The sequence below is a fragment of the Taudactylus pleione genome, unplaced genomic scaffold (assembly GCF_031769625.1).
Source record: "Taudactylus pleione unplaced genomic scaffold, aTauple2 ptg000256l, whole genome shotgun sequence".
NCBI lineage: Eukaryota > Metazoa > Chordata > Amphibia > Anura > Myobatrachidae > Taudactylus > Taudactylus pleione.
In genome coordinates this window covers 4,520,265-4,545,261 of record NW_028284658.1, presented here as the reverse complement: position 1 = coordinate 4,545,261, position 24,997 = coordinate 4,520,265, and the positions used below count along the sequence as shown (strand labels likewise).

Here is a 24,997-nt window from a genome sequence, read left to right as displayed (position 1 = left end):
TAATTTTATTAGAATATCTTCATGTTAATCGTAGTGTGTAATGTCCTGCTATGTCCATATTGTGGCTTTGCTGCACTGTGTATGCAAAGAGAAACCAGCTCTCTGTGATATCTGTACAGCAGAGTGCTGCACTGAGCACCCAAGTGTCATCCTCACTTGTCTGGCAGCTTACTCTATAGCAGAACATTGGTAATATGGAATAGTACATAGCTGATAATTATAAAGAAGAAAAAGGAGGGTGACAGATACAGTAGACTGTAATAGGCAGATCATATGTCCTTCATGTCCAGGCGATTGCTAGCAAAATATAAAGTTTGCCATATTTTTTTTATAAATATAGACAGACAAATGATGCAAGCAAAATGGAGGCTAGCAGGTTAGTGCAAGGTCACACCTATGGAGGCCAATAACAGTTTCTTATTGTGATAACCAACCCACAGCTCTGTAATATGTCCTCTCTTAGAGCAGCAAACACATAACAAACCACACTACATGAGTTGTAGTCTTTACTTCTATTAGTTACACAAAATATATAAAGTTTATCAACATCATAGTCTCATGGTCACATACTCCTTTCTTTCCTTATCTCTCTTTTTGGGTCCATTAAGGGTTCCAACTGAGTCTAGTAGAGGTGACATAGAAAAGTCTCCATGCATTATTCCTTAAGCCTGAAGGAGGCTGAGAGCGCTGGTTACTCCCAAACTGTCCTGTTTGTATAAAACTATTGTTCCAAAATGTGAGCTTAGTTCAAAACATCATCGTCACTTTGTGCATAGGAAAATCCATAGAAAGCACCTGAGCAGCTGGAACTGCCAATATTCATGTCAGGAGTACGACCCACGGAACTCGGCACATCCTCCTGCGTGAACTCTGGATCAAAATGCCGCAGATCACCTGGGCCAGCCTGAGGGTACAAATTTAGATGGTTCAAGCTATCATCATATTCATTCCAGAACACCAAGGTGTAAATTTATTATGCAGCCATTTTTGTAAGCCTACGCTTCTCTGGGTGGTTAAGACCAAAATTAAACGGCAATGAAATTAAAAGACAAAACAGACCATGTAATATAACACACACATTTGTATATCATTGCTGTTTTAAATTCCGAGCTTTAACACGTCGAGAGGCAGCTGCTGGCAAAAGCCGCCTCTTAGTAAATTTACCACCAAGTGTTGTTTATTCTAAATTGACTTACCACATTGGGGTTATAAGGTGGGGCAATCCTTTTGTGATACAGGTCATCCCAGTTAATTGGGCTGAAGAAGACATGGTTCTTGATTTCCAGCTGCAGAGCAAACAAATGGCACTGTATTAGCACACAGAAAGATTATATGGAAATTCCCTCTTCTTTTCAGAATAACAATATGTAATACTATAGATAAATGCGTATAGCGCTCAGTGGGTGAACACAGCATGCTTGGACTAATCATGAGCTGTTCCAATATGTGTTGTCTGTCAGAGAATGTGTTGCTGTTAGAGGGCCTGACTCAGTGATTGACAAGCACAACCACAGTGTCTTTGTATGCAGCAGCTGTGCTAAAATATGCAAAAGCCACAGGAGTAAAGCAAAGAGACGCCCACTGGCGCCTTCTCTGATCCTCTGCTGTGTCAGAAGACGCAGCATCGGATCAACTGTGTGACCATTGGACATCTGAGTAACCCTCAGGTTACTATCCAGCAAAATCACGCAACCGTGGCCAAGGACACAGCCACTGGCTTTGGCATGCAGAGAAAATGGGGCAGACACCTGTTTTTTTGTAACGCTCGCTGTCACCTCCGCCAAACACCAGCAGCATGTCATTCATGCATCAGCTTTTAGGGCACCGAGACAAGGATCAGTATTCCACATGCAGCTTCTGCACATGCACAGATCCAAAAACATCAGAGATTTACATTAATATCAAATTTAGGTAACTCTCTGAATCAGGCCCAGAATTATATAAGAGAAGCATACATATCAGCCTTATTCATACAAGCACAGCTGTATTTGGAAGTAGTCATTGAGATTAAGAGGATATATGAAATGTCATCCACAGACATCAGTGCAAAAATAAGACCACGGCCCGACAGTTTAGAAAATGTGAGAGTTTAGCAGTAAACGCTTCGATCAGAACTTTCACCCGTTTATTGGATGATTCCGTGTCTAGTTACACCAACGCCACTTCTATTAAACATTACAACCTCTCTAAGGCTGAATGGGAAGCATTGAGGAATTTGGGCAATTACCGTGACATTATTATCCGCCCCACCGACAAGGGGGGTGGAATTGTCATTCAGGATCTGTCCGACTACAGGGAAGAAATTTACCAACAGTTGGCGGTCACTGATACGTACCAGTCGCTCAGAGAGGATCCCACCATGGCTTTTAAAAAAGAACTGGACGAAGTATTATTGGGGGCACATGAAGATGGACATCTATCCAACACACTGGTGAAAATTTTAACCACTGAACATCCCACTACTCCTATCTTATTCACCGTGCCAAAGATCCATAAGCGGATCGAAAAACCACTGGGGCGCCCGATAATATCGGCCAGGGATTCTCTATACCAGCCCGTCTCACAATATTTGGACAATATTATTCAGCCTTTTGTAATGAAACAATCCACCTACATCAAAGACACATCCAGCTTCTTGAAATTATTGGAGGGACTAGGTGCGATCCCTAATAACACATTAATTTGCGTCATGGACATCTGCAGCCTCTATACTTCCATCCCTCATAAGGATGGACTGGAGGCTATGAAGGATTTCCTGCAGGTTGAGAAAGTCCCCAATATCAACCATGCTCTTTTTTTGAGACTTCTAGAGCTGACGCTCACCAGGAACTATTTCCTCTTCGACGGACGTTACTTCCTACAACGCACAGGTTGTGCAATGGGGAGTAACGTCGCCCCTTCCTACGCGAACATTTTTATGTTCAGAGAAGAACGTCTAATGTTTTACAATGACACAGAAGTGTCCAATCACATTTTACTTTTCGCCAGATATATTGACGATCTATTCATGCTATGGGCAGGCGGAGAAGAGAGGTTTTTGGCCCTTATGACAAACATTAATTCTAGAGATTCACCAATAAGACTCACCTTCCAGCACAGTTTTCACATGCTAAATTATCTGGACGTCCAAGTTTCTATCAGCAAGGGGCGTGTTAGTACTAGTGTATTCTCTAAACCCACCGACAAAAACACGTCACTACAGGCTAACAGCCACCATCCTCCAGCCTTGAAAAAGGGCCTCCCGAAATCCCAGATGATAAGGGTGGCTAGAATCACCAGTGAACCCGGAGAGGTTGAGATCTGCCTAAACCACATCGTGGAAAAGTTTGTGCAAAGAGGATACGACTTGACAGTACTAACCCGTCAAAAACAGGAGGTTTTAAATACCCCCAGGAGTGCACTTTTTGTCCCTAAAGAAAGGGACACATCGTTGACCATCCCATGGAAGAGCCAATACAGCACCAGTAGCGCTGTTATTCATCGTGCCAGTCAAGCCCTCTGGCCTATTGTCACTACGGACAGAGATCTTCCATTGTTGAAGAACAAGAGACCGCTAGCTTGCTTCACCAGAGGCCGCAACATAAAAGACATGGTGGTCCATAATGATATTACTAATTTCGACATCACCAGAAGTGGCCCTGAAGGTACATTCCTCCACAAAAAAACGGGCTGTTATAAGTGCTTAAAGTGCACCACATGTCAATATATGATTATAGGCAATTCTTTCACCCACCCTCAATCACAGCGGATTTACCACATTAAGCATGTGTTGACGTGCACCTCAGTCTTTATTATCTATTTGATATGGTGTCCTTGTGGTCTCCTATACATTGGGAAGACCACCAGGACAATGAGAGAACGAATGGCTCTGCATCATTCTGCAATTAAAGCAGCCTTGTCTGGTAGGACCACAGATCAACCGGTGGCTAGACACTTCTGCGAAATGAAACACGCCCTCAGTGATTTAAGACATATGGCCATTGATCATGTGGCCAAAAACATCAGAGGAGGCGACAGGGCTGCACGCCTCTTACAGATAGAAGCAAGATGGATCTACAATTTACAGACCATCAGTCCATTTGGTCTTAATGAAAGAATTAATTGGAGCATGTTTAATTAGTTTATGGACTTTTTCTGCCAACTGGATGTGAACACTCACACAGTTCCACTGAGCAACACACGTCCTTTCGACTCACGGGGTCCATAAGACCCATTTTTGACGAGTTGGATATACTGGACCAGGGGTCCCATCTGATCCATGCAACAGCATGGTAGAATGGAACTGTCCATTTTAGTTCTCCCATTCACCCTCATTTTTGCAACAGTGTTTGTGAACGTTTCTCTCTATGGCGATTCTATTTGTGTTTTTGTTTCCAGGCATTTTTCTGTGCCATCCGATATTTTGTGTGTACCTCAGTCTGCCCTTATGCACTAACTTCTTTTTTTTTCTTATGTAGGACGGCCAGCCGCGTCTGAGCACTTGCTTACTGGTTGCCTAGGTTTCCAGAGATGCTTGTCGCGATGACATCCTTTGTGCGGGACTCCGGCAGCGTCGCGAGGGGTCCCGGGCGGCGTCCGATCTCTCACTTCTGGCGGGCTTCTCTTGGTATAAGGTAAGCTGTCTTTTTCTCATTTCCTTTCTTTCTACGCCTTGACAAAGGGGTGCATTGCCCCGAAACGTTGGTGATGGTGATATGTGTTTTGTACACATTAAATGAACATTTTTCAGTCTCCAAGTGCCGCTGATTTTGTGTATGTATATTTATATATATATTATATATATATATATACATACATTTTATGGGAACTGTGGGTGAAGCTACTGGGGGTGAAGCTATAGAAGAATAATTTTATATATAAGGGCTGATTGAAAAGTAATGAGACTGATTTTTTATTATTCAGAATCAGATGACTCCACAGGATCTGAACATTTTTCTTTTTCAAAGTAGCGTCCTTCACATTCAATGCATTATTTGCAGCGATTCAACAATGATTCAAAGATATGCAGTAGACTATTTTGTGACATCACTTTTAGTGTTGCAGCTGTGACATTTTTCACTTCAATACAAAATATATTTTTCACGTCATCATTGGTTGAGAACTTCTTTCTGCACAGTTGTTTTTTTCAGGCTTGGGAACGCCCAGAAATCACAGGGTGCTAAGTCCGGGCTATATGGAGGGTGTTCCAGTGCTGTCCCATTAATTCCGTCAGTGCTGCAATGCAACAACAGCAACATGTGGTCGGGCATTGTCTTGGAGCAAAACCACTGTTTATTCAGCAAATGTGGTCTTTTCTTCCTCATGGCTCCACGCAGGATGTTTGCATAGTAGTCACTATTAATTGTCTGTCCACGGAGAACCCAGTGCTGTAGGATCATTCCGTGCGCTTCAGAGCACAGCAGAAGCATGACCTTACATGCAAAAGGAACCACACAGAATTTTTTGGGCGGAAGCGAATTTGCGTGTTTCCAATCTCCTGGACTGTTGTTTGGATTCCGGATAATAATGACGAATCCATGATTCGTCACACGTCACAATCAATGTCAGGAAATTGGGTGTCCTCTCCGACATTCAAACAGTGTTCTTTCACAATTCAACTCGACGTCACATCTGCTCTTCTGTGAGATTTCTGGGTACCCACTATGTCACAATATTCTGAACCCGTTCGAATGAGAAGCCAAGTGAAGCCAAAAGTTCGCATATGCGCAGATCCAAAAACATCAGAGATTAGTTGGTTAAACCTAAAAAAAAAAATCATACCTTCCAACTGTCCAATTTAGGTGCGATTGTCCTGATTTCATTGTCAGCTCAAAAGTTAGGACTGCTGGAAGGTATGTCTGACTCTCTGAGGAGAATGGGAGCCACACCTCCCTGCGACTAGTGTGCACAGCTATCCTGGGCTATTTTCTTAGGGGAGGGAAGAAGGGGTGAGGATGGCCTTGTGCTTCAGAAACACGACTGGTGGATGTTGCATGCCCCCAGTATAGTGTAGGCACTCACTGTTATATGATGGTACACTTACTTTCTCGTTTTGGTCAGCTGAAATGCTGGGAGTTATGCAAATACACATACATATTAAAACACACTTAAACATGATGCGAGGAGAAGGACAACACCCTGTAAATATCTAGCTCTTTCCAACCAACTAGCAGAGCTAAAAAGTCCCATAACTGGGGTCGCTGCTGTTAATGAGTTATTTATACAACCAACACCTGGAAGTCCTGCAAAATTCACATAGCACTGTTTATATTTAACCTAGCCCTGTTTAACAAGAAGAATCAACTTCTGCAGGTACTACTTTAGCAGAAGTGATTATATGGCTCCGAATATATTAATATGACTAGTATACTATGAAAATAATGTTTACAAGAGTTTCTAAATATATTTATATGAATTTACAGAAATGTCAGCGGCCAGTGTCCATTGACGTGTTTAATTAATTACACTGGCTTATGTTTAGTTTACATGGATATAAACAGTATTTACAGATAACCACAATGATAGTCTGTGATATAAATATGGTCATGTCGCTGAACAAAACTCCTAACAATGCTCTGTCAAAATTAAAACACTGCGCGATGCGTACCCAGCCAATATGTTGGCCCGAAAGGCCGACATATCGTATCCTGGGTACACATCAGAACGAGGTAATGAACGGCAGAACGATACCTCGTTCTGTCCTTCATTACATGCAATGGGGCCGCTTGCGATATCATCCAGTTAGACGTGCAGCACGGCCGACCGGATGATGTCGCAAGCATCTGCGGGACCGCGCATATTGGCAATACACACTAAGCGATGTGGCCAATATGTCGTTTCGATTCGTCCGGAAACGACACATTGTGACGTCATCGACACCAGGCATGAATTGGGCGAGAGCTACAAGCTCCTTCCCACAGAGCTGTTCTTGTTGTTGCTTTTGTTTTGTTTTTTAACAATACCATCTGGACAACATGGTGCCAGGACTGAACTGTATCTTTCATCCCCAGTGTTAGGGTGGGTGATATATTTATTATTGGGGTATAGGCACAGTAATTTTCCCATTAGATTTTAGTCCAGAATTGTACAGTTACAAAGCCCTCCCAATCCTCAAATGAATAAAAATCCTAGAGCCTACAACAATATATTTTTTTTCTTAGGAACTGAAGTCCAACAAACACTCGGTTAGAAACCGTATGAAGGCATACTGGGCCTACCAGCTCTCTTTTCCTTAAATTTTTGTGAAGTTGTTTGGAAGGTGTATAAAGAGAACATGTCAGTTCTCTGTTTATAATAATTCTCACGTGTTGCTTCCTCTGCTCCCCAACATCTCCTTGCAGCCCATAGGATGCAACTGGTGAACAAGCCCTGTGTCACGGGTGAAACGTGCGTCCAGTACAGGAGCTCCCGTCCGTGCCGACGGGAACTCCCTCCTATTGCTTGGCCGATCCATATCATTCATGACATACATAGGTATTTCCTCTTTATTGCTCTGTCTAGTCACTCTCTCATTCGGTCCGGCAGCGGCACCCTGCAATACTTTTTAGTAATAAGGTCCATGTCGGTTAACTGCTATACGGACACAAGATGTGACTTCCCTTCCTTATCAATTGTTAGCCCTTCCAGCACATACCCTAATGTATGCCTGTTCACTGTAATAAAGCACACGGGCAGAATAAAGGTTTTTGTTCTGTGGAGCAGCAACACTGATACAGTATGATACACGTTTGTGAGTAAGGAGAGGTCTGTCTCACTGGCTAATAGCATGTTCTAGCACAGTTTTATTGCTTTTAGTATTAACTAAGAACCCTGGCTAATCATATGAGTTAATGACATTGGTTTATGAATGCGCTTTTTGTTTCAGAAATATAAAAAAACCCACAGTATCTTTTTTTCATTTGATGCAATAAACCCTATATATCATTGTGTGACTATACGGAGCCCTAAAACCTAACCCTCCCCACCCCCCACGGCTGTCCGCGCCCGGCTTACCTTCTATCGGGATGCTGGGCGTCGGGCTTCCGGCGTAGGTCTAATGACAGGCGTCTGGATTTTGACGCCTGTCAGTGCCTTGCCGGGATTAGACAGGAAGTCTAAGATTAGTCGGGAAGCTGGCGGTCCGGATTTCGTACGTCAACTTCCCGACTGCTTCCCGTATATATGTGTGTGTATGTCATGTGCAAAAGGGCATCATAGTATGTGCTTTCTCTGGGCGCCAGGGCTCATTGGAACTTTGCGTCCAACATGCTGGGGGCTGGGGGGAGAATAAGCGGGCCACACAATTTCTGATGACAGCCCCGTACACAGTCACCGATTCCCGACCCAGGAGTTACCAGGACACCTTGAGTACCCTTGCGGGTGAGTTCAGCTGCCGGCACAGGGTACATACACGGATCTCCCCGCTGCTGATATTTGCTGCATATACACTATAAGCAGCACTCTTTCTATACCTTCAGTTGGTGATCTACACTGCTGGCTCCAGGTTTGTGCACGGCTGTTCTGATGGAAAAATCCCACTTCAGGTGCAGCTTTACCAGTGTTCTCCTACATCTAGAGCTGGTGAGTTATACTGCATAATAATTATAATAAATGTACCATCACAGTAGCCATTGGATTCACACTGTATTTGTCAGTGACAACTGGATAACAGTGGTACAAAGGCATCGGTACCCCTTCATCATCGTACGGGGACAAATCACAGCCGAGAATACCCGCAAATCGGAAGGTAACAGCAATAGGACCTTGAGATTTACTAATAATTCGTATTGTCATCACGGCCGATAAATAGTGCAAATCGGCAGCAAAAGATGCCAATGTGAACCCCAAATAGAAATCTCAAATAGAACACCTTCTTCTATCCGAGTTTTTCACATCTCAACATACTTACCCATCTCTGACAACTCCGTTCTGGCTGACACAGAAGCACGGACAGATCAGTGAGATCAGTCTGTGCTTCTATGTTTAAAAAAATTAAAACCTGCGTATTTTTTTTTTTTAAACGGCGTGCCCTCCCCCCACCCCCCACCCCCCCCGAAAGAACAACCAGCCCCAGGCTTTGTTCAGCGGACCCCTACGTCGTTTGTCACCTGAATTTTGGCAACCAGGGCTGGTTCTGAATAGCCTGGCGCTCTGGTTGTGCTTAATACAGGGGACCCCTACGTCGTTTGTCCCCTGTATTTAGCAATACCAGTACTTGGTATCCAAAGCCCGGTACTGGTTGTTCTTTTGGGGGAGGGGGGGGGCACACCGTTTTTTTTTCTTCTATTGTTACACAGGTTTTAATTTTTTTAAACACAGAAGCACAGACAGATCTCACTGATCTGTCCCTTCTTCTGTGTTTATTTTTTTACACACAGATGCATGTACAGTATCATGGATCTCATTGATCCGTGCAGGCATCTGTTTGTTCAAGGTAGCCAAAACCGAAGGCTAAATAGAAATGAATAATACAAATGATATGGAATGATTACACCATCCAACAACACGAATGACAGCAACGCGGCAGCTTAGTAAATTCAGTAACGTGTTTGAAAAATTAAACACACAAATACGGTTGATGTCATCTGAGATTGATCTCGGATGGCAACGAATAGAAATCACCAGCTTAGTAAATTTACCCCCTGACCTCACTCAAGGCATTTCCTCATGAGCCCTCTCTGACTTGTATATAGCTAATCTGCTTAGTAGCCATTTTCAGGGCAAAGTTAACCAAGCGGCGGGTTCTAAATCCCAGGGGTTTGGTGGCAATTTAGCAGAGGTTTATAAATGACAGCCCTCTTCTATTTTATTCTAAAATTTGTTTTGACGGCGGATTTGCAGTGGTTTTGCAGTGATTTTGGCCTTAGTAATTATGCGGATAGCAAAACCGCTGCCAAACCGCCACTAAACCGCCCGTGTTTAGAACCTGCTGCTTAGTAATTTTTTACCTCAGTCTCTCTCAGGCTGCATCTTCTCTGGCCTCACTCTGAGCCCTCTATCTCAGCTCCCTGCTGATCTTCTCTCCAGTCCTGCAAACTACAGTAGGCTACAAGACATGCAGCTGCAGGTTTCTACTGGTCTCTGGGGTCTATTTACTAAGCAGTGTTAGGAGAGTGCAAAGTGATAAGGTGCCAGCCAATCAGCTCCCAACTGTCATTTTTCAAACGCAGCCTAAGAGATGGCAGTTAGGAGCTGATAGGCTGGCACCTTAACACTTTTCACTCTGTCTGCTAACACTGCTTAGTAAATAGACCACTCTATCCGGGGCTGCACATGTGGTTTCTATCTTGTGTGGGAGGAATCGGATCCTGAACTCCGAGGCATGAATAGGTGGCCAACTAGCGACAACTAGCCTATTATTATCATATTAGCTTCATCTATAGGACCTGTTATCCAGGATTGCTTGGGTTGTCCAGATAAATGTGCTTTAAGGCACCTTGCCTAAGTTTACTAAGATACATTTTAAATTCCCTCATATTTCCAAACTCTTTATAAAGGGCAAAAACCCAAAGGTGCTGTGCAAAATTAGCTGTAGCCCTGTCGTCCACTTCCATTTGCGCAACATGTGCATAAATCTCCAAAGTGCACAGGTTTATGTGTTTGTGGAGGAGAAGGAGTTTGCACAGGCTGCGAATAGAAGTAGGGCAGATTAAGGGTGTCCTTTGCTAGGTGTGCTTACCTTTGTGGAGCACTGCACAAACTAAATGTCATTTTGTGGAGAAAAGTTATTACAATGAGATAAAGGGATGGAGGAATGTATTTTAGGGCTATTCCTGTTAATGGAATGCATTTTGTGCCTTCATGTTGAGAAGCACATTCTTAGGTGCCCTCTGAGCAATGGTGTCAAATTGCTGTAAGGATAATATAAATGTAATAAATGGGGTGATTATAATTAGAGGTTGGACTTTGTGGTGTTTACACTTGTGCAGAGATTTCTCTGCCTCTCCCACACCTAGGCACTCCTCTGGTTTGCAGAGGCATTTTCTGAGATATTACTATTCAATAGGCACTAAATGAGGCCCATTAAATTCACTGTGGAGTGTGGACCATAAAGAATGAGTTCCTTGCTGTTCATGACTTTGTATATGACAAAATCACCAAACACCACAAATAAATTACTTTTCTGTATGTCGTACACTTTCTGGTTCAACCATAAGGGATCCCATATCCCTGTCAAATAACACAGTGATTGTCGTTACAAAGGGCAGAATGATATCATCCTCCTCACCATTATTTTATGATTGGAGTTAATGAGCCAGGATTTTCTTTTGGTTGTGCTAGTACATTTTTTATGATAAGTACATTGGCTCAGGATGTTATTATGGTTTTCTGTTACCACAAAGGTCTAGTATTCTATTTTATTCCATTCCATTCTATTATATAATATTACAGTTGTCATGCTGGTGTTAAAGTTTCCAGCTCTGTTTGTGAATGAAAGCCACGGGACATTGAATAAAATGTTAATTAATAAAAATTATTGGTACTGTACAAAATCAGCCTTGGATCCCAGGCGGCTGTGCTGTTCCTTGTGCAGGAGACCCTGGAGGATGTCACAGGTTGCAGTGGTCTTTCCTCCTGGGAGCTGCAGGGGCTGATGCAGGATGTTGTCGTACATCTGTGAAACATCCCGGCTGTAAAATGGAGGCTGTACAAAGATACAGAAGGATGGCAATTAGAAAAGAAGATGTAAGCCTGGGTAAGAGAATGAGAGCTGTATGGAAAGAGGGAAAAATTATTTAGGGAAAGGAAATGAGGTAAGGGTATAATATGGAGAGAGCATGGGTGGACAGTTTATTAGGTGGAGAGCCACCCGACTCAAGGTACAGCAAGCCGCGGGCGGTGGACCTGCTTTTACCGGCTCAGGCTAGCAGGCCGCAGCTGTGTGTGATGATTGCCGGAGGCGGAGCCCGGAACCATGAGGTGTGACTCACTCCTCCGAGCTCCACAAAGGCCCACGGAGGAGCTGCTGCGGGTGCAACAGCCCAAATGGGGCCATTTACTTATAGTTCTGAATGAACCTCTGCCAATGCGTAGAAGCTTATTCTGATCGCAGTAGCGGCCACCGTCCTGGTGTGTGCCATCCCAGAGCCAGAGTGGCGCTTACCACTAGCCGACACTCAGGTGCCTCGCCTCTGCATACCGATGCCAGCTGTTTCACCGCTAAACGCTCACTTTTTGCTGCTGCCGGGCCCGATTATGGCTGTCAGCTGAGCTCCAATCAGAGATGCTGTGCAGTGGCAGTAGCAGCTGACAGAGTATCTGTCCAGCCAGCAGCAGGTGCCCCGGCCATACCGGTCCAAAATTTCCCCTGCCCCTAGGTATTCCAAATGCCATAGGCATATGCTCAGTTTGCCTATGCCTAGGGCTGGCTCTGCCGATGGTTGCTATATTGAAAAAGGGAATAAGAGTGTTTTGAAGGTGCTTGAATGGTTAGGGATTTACTATTACCTCAGTGTTCTGGTTGATACATTGTTTGGTTGGGCTGTTGAAGATCAAGTGGTACCAATGACCAATGAAGATCAAGTGGTACCAATGACCAATGAAGATCAAGTGGTACCAATGACCAATGAAGATCAAGTTGTACCAATGACCAATGAAGATCAAGTGGTACCAATGACAAAGATGTGCAGTCTTCATGAAAGATTGCCAGGGAATTATGTAAACAAGAAACTCCAAGATAGTATTATATGAAAGACAACCTGTCCATATCATACATCTGAAAGATTGTCCAAACTCAGGGAGGTTAATAAGTGGCTGAAAATTTGGTGTATGAAGGAGAATTTGGGGTTATTGAATGATCTGAACTGATTTCTCTCTTAGGTACAGGGTCTATAGAGGGGCTCAGATGAATATCAAAGGGGAGGGCGCAGCTGTGTTGGGGGAAGAAGCTGGCCGGGGGACATTTTCAACTGGGAACTGGAAGAGTGAAAACAGAAGCAGTGTACAATACAATGTAGACAGGAAACAGGGCTTTGTTAAGGGAAGTGGGTGGGGGAGGGGTTAGAAGATGTTATAAGGAGGAGCTTAGAGTTAAAAGTGGAAGTAAAATATAAAATGTATAACAATAGCTTCTAGAACGGTTTCATATAAAATAGGTACACTAACATTAGTAGGAAGACAATTATGATATAGTTCATATAACTGAGACTTTGCTGGCTGGGCAGTGGATCTTGAAGCCTATAATGGGGCTGATACAGAGCTAGATACAAGTCGACCACAAGTATAGGTACCCAGGTAATTTGTCCTTGCCTCTGGATTCCAGCCTCTGTCCACCAATATCTTAATCCAAGTTACCCCCAATTACAACGACGCCTTTCGACCTCAGGGTATTTTGAAAGGGTCGAAACGGGTCTCTCTCATAACTTGAGAAAAACCCTGAGGTCAAAATGCACCGTTGGAATTGGGGGTGACTTGGACTAAGATATTGGTGGACAGAGGCTGGAATCCAGAGACAAGGACAAGTTACCTAGGCCTGTTAAAACATCCTGTGACTAAAGCTTTTTGTGTCACTATTATCTGGCAAGTACACCCATGTGTGGTTAATTTTATTTTATTGTGTATTGCTAATAAATGTCTACTTACTACACTATGAGGAGGAACATTTCCTTTATTTGAGGTATGATTTGTGGGAGGAGCCATCTAATCCCTAAAGACCTCTTATGTGCAGTGCTACAAGAATTAACATTGAGAGTAGGAACATAGAAATATGCTTCTGGTCGGTTCATTAGTAATACTACACTAGAATGTGTGTTTTGTGTTCTTCTTGTTTATCTCTGCCAAGATCCTACCAACAAGTTGTTGCTTTGGACAACGATGAAAGCTTGAATTTGTCTATACCCAGCACCTGGTACACCACATTTCAGAACTCCTCATAACCTTGTTGGTAGCACAAGATTGGCAAAATCAGATGGTATCAATTTTTAACAAGGGAACAAATTGAGAACCAGGCATTTATACACCTGTAAGCTTGACTTTAGTTGTGGGTTAAAAAAAAATAATAATATGTACAGTATATTAAAACAGATTAAACAAAACTGGGGCAAGTGACTGTGTAGACCAAGAACAGGATGGCCCAAGAAGCTGCTGCATTGAGGGAGGGGAGTAGCACAGTTAGGTTTTATGTGGTTGAACTGTATGAATCTATTTTTTGTTCAAACTATCTAATAATGTAGCTATGACAATTTGGCATAGAGAATTAGGCAAAGTGCGAACCAACGGGCAGTGTGATGAAAGGGACATCTTTATATAGGTTGTAAAGTTATAAATAACCTGCTCACCCAGTTCGAGATTGCTCAGTCTGTCCCCACCTCCTCTGCAGAAAGGCTGCTGGAAGCAACCAGCTCAGTCCTCACATATCATCAGTGGAAAGAGGAAGCAGGCAAGGCAGCAGAGAGAGAAAAGGCGATAGACTAAGAGATAGTGACAGATGAACATGTGACTATGTAGATGTAATAGCAATTCTCTATTAGCCTATAAAGAGGTACTTGCCAATCCATAAAGCATCTCATACAAGACAGCCCCCAAACACCACCAGTCTACGGTTCGATCGTATGGCTGCTTCCTCAGAACTTCAGGGGCCAGATACTATAAAAAGGTAAAGATGTGACAAACATACATCATTTATGTCATCTCAATATTAGGAGAAATTATGATGCGATTGTGACCATTATGTGAACACCATCTACTTGGGCAGTTCATGATGCACCTCACATTGCATCTCCTGTTGCATACAGGAGGCAGAACTGACATCACAAGACATAATAAAACAACTCAGTTAATTGTGACACGCAATAAATATCAATGCATCTCGGAGAATAAAAAGCAGATACAGAAATTTTAAAACAGAACAAGAGAAGTAATTCTCAGTTGTAAAATCTAAGGGCCTGATTCAGAGCCGGACGCAATTAGCACTCGCTCGTTCAGAAAATAGGGGTGGCTATTCAAATGAACCATTCGCTCTTTGCGGTCTGTTCACACCTCTAGGTCTGAACGAGCGAACAAAACATGCAAACGTAATTTTGAAAAAAACGCCCCCTGGCCGCTAGCATCCTACGTCATGTCCGCTATTTATTAGATTAATCGAGTACATCGACCAGCGTATGAACTGCTCGCTATTCTTGTGGTTGGTTTTTGCTGCCACAATTTTGCGAGCAGTTCTGGCTATAAAATAACCCAGTGACGTGGTCAATGACGCTGCTGTATTAATTATGCACACCCATAAAACGCCCGTTTTGACCTTTAAGCACGCCTGCGTTCGGATCTCCACTCCCTGTTTTCAAGCACCTTCCCCTGTTACTACCCACATACGCCTCCTCCTGTCACTCAAAATAGCAGGCATTCGCTATTTAGCGAACAAACGATTTTCGGCCGCACTGACTGGTTCGTGCATGCGTATTACGATCCGTACGCATGCGCAGTTGGGCAAACATTGCTCGGAGTGAACAAGCGGCCGCTTACGAGCGGCTCTGAATCAGGCCCTAAGTTAGTTACTCCCTTAATATCGGAAAATTAATTTATACCTCAGGTGTCCCACAAAAGGTATTTGTGGTCTCTTCTGGCTCCATTCCCTCTTTACAGAGTCCAAAATCAGTCAGAACCACATGACCCTGGATTAAAGAAAATGAAACATATCTGAGCCCAGGTTAAATTAAGGAAATAGTGATATTCAGGATACACTCAGTTTCAGCTTCACTTTTCTCTACTCTTTTTACTTACCTGACTGTCAAGTAGGATATTTTCTGGTTTTAAGTCCCTAGAAGATAAAACGAAATAATAACCAATCAGTTACAATCTGACAGCAGTATTCCTCATAGACATTTAAAGGTGTTGGTCATTGTATCAATTGAAGTAGGACTCTTAATGCCCTGTGATTTTAACACTCAATTATTATTGATTCTGAGCAAAATCTTTTTAAAAAATATATATATATATCTTAGGCACCTGAAATAACATCCAAAATAAGAATTAGGGGGTCTATTTACTAAGCTTATTTTTAAGAGATAAAGTGAACGGAGGTAAAGTACCAGCCAATCAGCTCCTATCTGTCATTTTTCAAACATAGCCTGTGACATGGCAGTTAGGAGCTGATTGGCTGGTACCTTACCTCCGTTTACTTTATCTCCTAACAAAGCTTAGTAAATAGACCCCTAAATCTGGTACAGGAATTTGCAGAGACTCTTGTATCAGGAATCAGTATTTGTTAGGATCCTACAAAATGGCTTTAAGGGTTAAAATATTTAACATAAGATTCATACAGAGGTTACAACAAAGTCAATCAGAAATAAGCATTGAGAAAGAAACTGGCATAGGGAAGTAGGGAAAAGTGAGCTATGGGGGAGTGGGGCAAGGAACAATAAAGATGTAAAGTTCTAAGTACAAATATGCCATCCAGCACCCACAAATGCCACTGTGGAAAGCTGAGAGAGCAGGACATGCCCGAGATGGAAAGTAGTGGAAGCAAGTATCATACAATAAAATTAACCCTTCAGCCGCAGTTGTTGTTGATAACAATGGTCTTTAACTTTAAACTCTCAAACAAAAATATCCAAAAACAAACCTGTACTGTTAAGGTACACACACTTGACAGATAAGGGAGAGAATCCTCAATTTTCTTTCTGAGCTTTAAAACGATTCTACAAACATCCGATTTCCTGTGTGCACACTACTCAATTATCATTGCTAATGGATTGTTAAGGTGCCGTATGTCTTACCAATCACACACACACTACATTTGTGGCTTTATCTCAGCTCATTGGAACCAAAGAATGTTGTGCAGAACTCCTGTTAAGGGGAGCAATTCCGATGGGTTTTAGAGTGACCATCGGCCCTGGGTCCTGTGTACACACTGTGCAATAATCGGACAGGACAGCTAGGAATTGGATGTTCGTCCCAATTATTGTACAGTGTGTGCTGAGCTTTTGGTGCTCAGTCCACAAAGAAAACCAAAACATTTATTAAATGACCAAAGTACCCTAAAAGATATAAAAATTATTACTAATAATTTTTTGTAATATATATGGGAAGGTAAACGACCAAGAATAGCAAGGGCTAGAATGATAAGTACTCGTTCCAAAGGAGGATTTGGTCTCCCAGACCTTAAGAGCTACTCTCTATCTATATCTTTTCGATATATTAATGATTGGATATTAGAAAAAGGAGAGTACACAGATAAACAATTAGATTTAGCATTATTCTCACCATATTCCCCTAGTGCATTATTACACTCTAACATTAAAGACATCCCTCATTCTATCTTACAAAATATTTTATTCAAAGACACCTTCTACTCATGGATTTCTATTAATAAGAAATTAAGAAATAATCATTTACATTCACCGTACATACCCTTATGGGGTAACCCAGCTTTCCTTCCTTCATTGAATAATAGTAATTATCTTAGGTGGAGAGAAAAAGGCCTGTCGAATATTACTAAAGTCTTTGATCCTGGAGGATCTCTTATGTCGTTTACGGATTTACAGCAAAAATATCAAATACCAAATCAACATTTCTACATGTATTTGCAAACGAGGCATTACATAAATACTATACCTATAATTTCAGATGAAGATAATGATACTCTCTTTCTCCGAACACTTTTAAAAAGATTGCATAGTACCGAATATAAAATTAATATGTTATATGAACACTTGGTTGGCTCAATGGGTTTCCTTAAATAATGCATGGAAGACAGATATATCATCAATGTCCTCTCTCTCTGATTTAACAGACTATATAGATCCTACTTTAAGGAAATTAAAGTCATGATACTTACAAGAAGTACATCTTCGGACAGTGCATAGGGCATATATTTCCCCAGCACAGCGGAAACATATGGTTGAATCGGAAACAGGTATATGTCCTAAATGCCGGAAACTTGATGCTACTTTTATACATTCCATATGGGAATGCGGTAAAATAAAAAAAATTTGGAATAAAGTTGTTCAAATGATTAACAATTTATTTACACTCCATCTAACACCCAACCCTTTAGCTTGTTTATGTGCTAACTTCCAATTACGGGATCTCGGAACACATAAAAACTTAAAAATCCCCTTAATTGTTAATCTGATTACTGTAGCAAAAAAAGTTATTTTAGTACATTGGATCAATAGATCTTCCCCGAGTCTTGCAGAAGTAAAAAATAAATTGCTACAGTTGTTATACTATGACAGACGGTCGACCATGCCAGATATAAATAAAGGAGTAGAAAAATGTTATACTAAATGGGAACCATACAGTATATTAATACACTAGATAAAAATACTCAAGATCATATTATCAAATTATTTGAGAATACAGACTGGATTTTGCTCAGGCGTATATCTTCATCTCAGCAAAATTAGTAATGATACTCACATATATTTCTATCTTACAAATTTCACTAACTTTTATTGAATTCTAATAAAATTTCGAACGAAAGAGTCAAATTTATTCAGAACAATTATTTAAGAGATATTCCCCCTCTTTTCCCTCTCCTTCTTTCCCTAAGTGTTTTATGTTTTATGTCTGTTTGTTATAAGTGTTATATGCTGAAATTCAGTTTACATATAGTCTTAAATAATAACACTGTAGGTCTCTTTTTTTCTTTTTGCTAATATGTAGACTGAATTATTGCATAATCTTGAATATGTGGATGGTTATAATATGAATCTGTCATTTTTGCTTAACAAATTCCCAGATATATGAAGAATTTGTAGATCACTTATATTGTTATTGGGCCTGATTCAGAGCCGTTCGCTATTTGCGGTCGTTCGTTCAAAAACAAGGGGTGGCTATTCAAATGATCCGTTCGCAAATTGCAGTCTGTTCACACCTCTAAGTCTGAACGAGCGAGCAAAACATACGCTCGTTTATTTGTTAAAAACGCCCCCTGGCCGCTCGCACCATACGTCATGTCCGCTATTTATTAGATTAATTGAGTACATCGACCAGCGTATGAACTGCTCGCTATTCTTGTGGTTGGTTTTTGCTACCACAATCTTGCGAGCAGTTCTGACTATAAAATAACCCAGTGACGTGGTCAATGATGCTGCTGTATTAATTATGCACACCCATAAAACGCCCGTTTTGACCTTTAAGCACGCCTGCGTTCGGGTCTCCACTCCCCATTTTCAAGCACCTTCCCCTGTTACCACCCACATACGCCTCATTCTGTCACTCAAAATAGCAGGCATTCGCTATATTGCGAGCACATGAATTTCGGCCGCACTGACTGGTTCGCGCATGCGTATAACGATCCGTACGCATGCGCAGATGTGCGAACATCGCTCGGAACGAGCGTACTGCCGCTAGCGAGTGGCTCTGAATGAGGGCCATTGTTCTTTATAACACCTGGATTAATATCTTGATATTTGTATATTCCATGTTAAATTTATGGATGAAACTTTAAAAAAACAATAAAAACTATTTAAAAAAAAAAAAAAATGACCAAAGTACTGCATATGCGGTTTGTAAGATTTTCTAGAGTCAGGTATATATGTGTGACCATAGGAGTGGAGAAGCAAAAGTATCAAATGTGTCATATTTTTGAAATAATGCACAAGAGTCAATTAGCAGTGTCGTTTTCTGTTTTTCATAGACATAGTTTATCAAATCTTAGCCTTGAAAAAGTTATATCCCTTTCTAGTAGAGAAATATAATAGTGATCTGAATCTGATTGTTTCCAAAATAAAATGTATTGTATCACTATGACTTCTATCAATTAGGACACCATTTGCTATATGTACCAGGTTCTTAACACTGCTTATTTTTCTATTATGGTTCTGCAGGAATATTTCTGAGTGGGACACTGTAGATAGATTTATAGAGTGCAGCATAAAACACCTATGGGCCTGATTCAGAGATTGTCGCAGTGCCGATGTTTATGCAGTTGAGCGATGTTTTGCTACTGCACATGCCTTTACTGCACACACGATTGCATTCACAATTGCGTACAGCATCGCTAATACCCGTCAAGGAGTTGGCAGTCCCTAGGCGTTTTAAGGTGGAGACTGGAAAGTGACCTAGAGTAATCGCAAAAAGGCACCATTTCATGGACGTGTTATGAGAGCGTCACTGGCGTATCTGGGAACTCTGCTGTGTTCCTAATCCCAAATCCACTGCTTCAGAGGCCATGTTTAGTTGGATTTGAGGAGAATAGATAGAGTAGACCCTAGGCTATCGCAAATGTCGATGGTGCGACCAATGTGGCTTCGATGTTGGAGTGTTTACAATCTCCATCGCAGCCTGAAAGTGGACATCTCACCTCTCGTATATGACATCGCACCGTGGAGCACAAAAGGAAAGCTGAGATTAGCATTTGCATATTTTGATAAGGAAGATGAGCCCCCCTCAGCTCTGGGCCCCATAGCAGCTGTACCCCTTGCACCTATGGTTGTTACACCCATGATCACCCCCTATATTTGTACTTTAAGTTTTTAGTGTCTCTCATTCCCCAGTGTGCCTTACCTGTAAATTATATTTTGAGAGTGCAGGTACCCAATAGCACTGGCCAGTTCTGCAGAATAGAAGCGAGCCCGGGGCTCTAGGAAGCAGCGCTCTCTTTGTAAGTGGAAGAAAAGCTGTAAGGAAAGAGTTGGCACATTAGCAAAGGTTTAAACAAAGAAGCTGGTCATTGGGGAAATCTGGGGATAGGATGAACAAAGAAAGAAATTATTATTAACTATATAAAGCTACTTGTAATTTTCAGTTCAAAACCATTGTAACTAGGCAGATGTATGTAGTGTGCAGCCACACATCGAATCCCCTGCTGCCACCCAGTACAAAGATCTGCTCAGCTGCAATGGTTTATACTAACAATTACACTTAGCTTCGTATAGTTAGAATTCGCAGGCTTCTTTTGCAAGAGCAATGTGTAATGTAAGGTGTATTACTACAGTGTCCGAGGTGATGGGTTTGAGTCTCAGGTGTGACAGTATTTTGAAGTGTGTGCCGATTATTCTGACAGCAAAATTCTTCCTTCACAGGTGATATCATCGTCAGGCTGCGGGCCCTCTCTGAGCCCAGGCCCAGTACATCAGCCTCTGATGGCGCCCTGAGAATACATGACTGTAGAATATAGGCTATTCACATCTTGCACTTCAGTGGTAAATTACTCTAACAGTACTAATACAGCAAAGTATTTAAGTAGGACCAGTCAATTAAGACAAATTATATCTTGATGCTAGGTTTTTGCCTTGTACTGTCAGTTTATAAAAATGCAATAAAAGTAAATTTAAAGCATAAGGGCCTGAGTGACATGCAGCATGTTGGTGATCGTCCGTCTGCAAATTTATGTAACAGACTTGTTCCCTTGTGTATATGTGTTTGCCCAAAAGAGCAAAGACTAAAACGTCCACTTTTAGCATCCGTGCATGTTGTAATACAGATTGGTGCTTTCTTATAGGCCAACATAGGTCTCACCAACAAAACTTGCAGCAGCCCTATGGCAAGTGCAGTTTCTCCTACTAACCATGGGAATGGGATTTAAATACCGGCGGCTGTTTAGCTGCTGGTTCATATCCCGACAGCGGATGCCCAACAGGAGGAGATCCCGACTGGGGAAGGTAAGTACCCTAACCCTCCCCTGTCCCTCCCCTAACCCTCCCTTAGTGGTGCCTAACCCTAACCTCCCCCCTAAGTGCCTAACCCTAACCTCCCCCTGGGGGTGTCTAACCTTAACCCCCTAAAGCTCCCTAAAGCTAACCTTCCCAGGGGGGTGCTTAACCCTAACCTCTCCTTGGGGGTGTCTAACCCTAACCCTCCCCTCTAGGGGTGCCTAACCCTAATCTCCCCCCCTAATCCTAACCCACACCCCCGCGGCTATCGCTAAACTTACTTTCGATCGGGCTGGCGTCCTCGGCATTCCAGCATCGGGATTAACGTGGGTGTCGGTGTTTCAATGCCTATGTTAAATCCCTTGCCGGGATTCCGCTGTCGGGATTGAGACAGGTGGCCATGCGGCTGCCGGTCTCATAACTACATCCCCTTACCATGGCCTCCTATGCATGTGGATAACACGCCTACTGAACAAACTATTTTTTGTGTTCATCACTAGCCGCTTCCCAGTCAACTCCCAGGAATGTCCATCACTTTGCTGCCACATTTCTGATACCATCTGACCCGATCGCAGTAACAATTGCGCTGTAGGGGTTTTCACAACTTTTTGCACATGTACAGTTGCAAATAATCGCTCAACCTGGTAAACATCTGCATTTCGTGCGGATTGCGTGTGACTCGGGAGTGCCTAACCAAAGATTGCTAATTTGTTGTAAAAGTATATTCTCATACCAATTCAGATGGATGATCATCATAGAAGAGTTTTCAGATGCCTGGTGTCAGGCTATTAGGAAATATCGCATCCATGACCATAGTTTTGATTTAATCATCAAAACATTTAGCAGACTCTGAGACAAGATGCTGATCATTCTGATTTTATCACTTCTCTCAGAGTCTGCATCCGCCTTGTTTATAATCTGTCAAATTATTGCAAGTGTATATATGGGTCACAGGATGATGACGCAGCACTGAGAGAAATCAGCAAGCTTTGTTTACTCTCTCCAACATAATCCAGTTAGTCGGATTTTTTACGGCATGACATCTGGTGTAAGTGTATCTGTGAGTTCAATTCAGAAGTAAAGAGAGTAATGTAGATTGCAGGGAATCTGTATGAAATCCCGGCACCTGGGATGCCAGCTGTCAATATACCGACAGCAGCATCCCGATGCTCAAGATCCCGACAAGGGTCCTGTAAATATGTTAACCGTCTCCCCTTCTCCCCCAAACCCTCCTTTTCTGCATCCTAACACTAACTGCCACCACCCTAACCCTCCCCATTAGTGCCTAAACCTGCCTCCCCCCCTTGGTGCCTAAACCTAACCCTCCTCCCTTAGTGCCTAAATCTAATACCCGCCCCCCCCCCAGTGGTGCCTAACCCTAACCCACCCCCGGGGGTACCTAACCCTAACCTCCCCCAGCCTAACCCCCCCTCGTGATGCCTAAACCTAACAGCCGGGATTGGCATCCCGGCTGTCGGGATTCCAGCGTCGGGATGCTGGCCAGGTAGTGACATTCCGGCACCGGGATTTCGTCAGCTGATATGCTGGCTGTAGGTATCTTAACTACATCCCAATTGCAGGAACCATTTAGTTAAACCTAGAAGTCAGTAGTTTCTTTTTAGGAGCCAGGGAAATGATAGGTGCCAGCAGCATTTTTTTTTATTTTTGGACTTTGACTGCATGGCTTCTTGGATTTCTCCAAGTCTAATATAATGGTCAATCAATGTACATTACAAATCAATATTATTCTTTCAAATACGTTATCTTTTGTGTTTATTTTTGTGCTTAAAAATATTGGGCCTGATTCAGACCCACTCGCGAGCGGCTGTCCGCTCGCAAGTGGGTCGATGTTATGCACTGAGCATGCGCACGACGGAGGGAGCTCCGTCGTGCGCATGCGCCAGACGCGACGAGCGAAGGAAAGTCCTTCGCTCGTTGTGTCCGATCAAAGGGGGCGTGCTGTCAATGTTGATTGACAGCACGCCCCCTTTGGTAGGCGTGCCGGGGGCGTGCCTCCCTGACGGGGGCGTTCCCACGGGAACGCCTCCCGTCAGAAGCCGGCCCACTGACATCACTAGTGATGTCAGTGGGAGTGATTTTGGCTCTGATAGAGCCAAAATCACTCCGGAGCTTGCGGTTGAAAACCTCAACCGCAGGCTCTGGCTCGCAATTTCGATGGTCGCGATGGTCTCGACCATCGCGGCCATCACAAAGCACGCTCGTATAGCCTGTGGGTGGTGACCCACAGCTATACGAGCGTCCAGGAGGACGCTCCATGAAAATGGAGCCCGGCCCTCATTCAGAGCGTGCGCTCTGCTCAGAGCGTACGGCTCTGAATGAGGGCCTTTGTCTGTATGTGACTAATCCATTGAGAGCCAGAGTCATTGTGAGTTTTGTAGCAGAGTTTTGAATGTTTCTTCTGAAATATTCCCTAAAATAAAGAAGTCATGGGGATTATTGTGTAGGATAATTGCATGCTATAGCAGTGCAGCCTTACCTCTCCACCATTCACGTAGTCTAGTACAAAGTAGAGTTTTTCTGCAGTCTGGAAGGAATAGTGCAGTCCTACCAAGAACGGATGTTTCAGATTTTTCAGCAAAACATTCCTCTCAGCCATGATGTGAGATTGCTAAGAATTAAATGCAAACAGTTAGAATATAGGGCCTGACTTAAGGTGGCCATACACGGTGAGATTCAAAAGTTGGTCAGATCAGTTGTACGATTTCCCTTGAGAATTCTTCCCATCAGAAACAGGATGATTTGTATTTAAAATGCAACTATTTCACATAAGACCATACAATTTGATCAATCACGTAATGTGTGTCAATTCCTACACGATCAGTTGAGATCTCTCTGCAAAACCATCTGATCTGCGATCCAACTAGACGACGGCAGGGACGCGCATCGGGGTCGCAGAAGACTCAAAATACAACTATTTTCAAAAGATTGGTCTGACCAACCTGTAGAAACTGCCCAAATCATGTGATCATTCGTCCCGTGGCTAGCATCAAAGTTGTATACAGTGCTGATGTTTACGCAGTTGAGCGATTATCAGTGAACCGAGCAAATGTCAAGAAACATTACTGTAGTGGCTCACGGCGACAATTTACTCGCAGTGTGATTGACAGTCAGGGAACATTTGGGGCAGGTAACAGGTAGCAGTGGTGAAGATCACAGGCATGTCATGACTGTTTAGGGGGCGCGTCACACCCTGCAACTGTGATACAGTATAAATATGGCCCAGGTGTCTCAGTTCTCAGGGCCATTCTGTGGGACCATAGGCTCACTCAGGACTGCGAGTATCAAAAGATCTGTGACCAGTTCTGCGTCTTTGTACTCAGATGCTGCAACATTTTACGCAGGTGTTTGGATTTGCCAAACCGCAGGTGGGCGTCTCCATACATCTCCCAGCGGCTACGACATTGGCCTACTTTGACATTGCAGCTGGGTACACATTCATTCTCTGAATTAGACCCATAGGGCCTGATTCAGAGCCGCTCGTAAGC

At 42.8% G+C, this 24,997-nt stretch overlaps 1 protein-coding gene across 2 annotated transcripts in view; it reads right to left on the bottom strand.

Moving 5' to 3' along the window:
• Positions 1–493: 493 nt before the first annotated feature.
• The window catches only part of SGK2 (serum/glucocorticoid regulated kinase 2), a 60,051-nt gene continuing 35,547 nt past the window's right edge, over positions 494–24,997 (bottom strand). For both annotated transcript variants that reach the window (XM_088480602.1, XM_088480601.1), the window contains exons 5-12: positions 23,989–24,120; positions 20,404–20,516; positions 15,673–15,709; positions 15,477–15,563; positions 14,446–14,541; positions 11,447–11,602; positions 1,197–1,286; positions 494–904 (exon numbers count right to left, since the gene is read on the bottom strand). In XM_088480602.1, the coding sequence (XP_088336728.1) occupies positions 743–904; positions 1,197–1,286; positions 11,447–11,602; positions 14,446–14,541; positions 15,477–15,563; positions 15,673–15,709; positions 20,404–20,516; positions 23,989–24,120 (873 nt within the window). In that variant the 3' untranslated portion in view covers positions 494–742. The remainder of the gene's footprint in view (positions 905–1,196; positions 1,287–11,446; positions 11,603–14,445; positions 14,542–15,476; positions 15,564–15,672; positions 15,710–20,403; positions 20,517–23,988; positions 24,121–24,997) is intronic.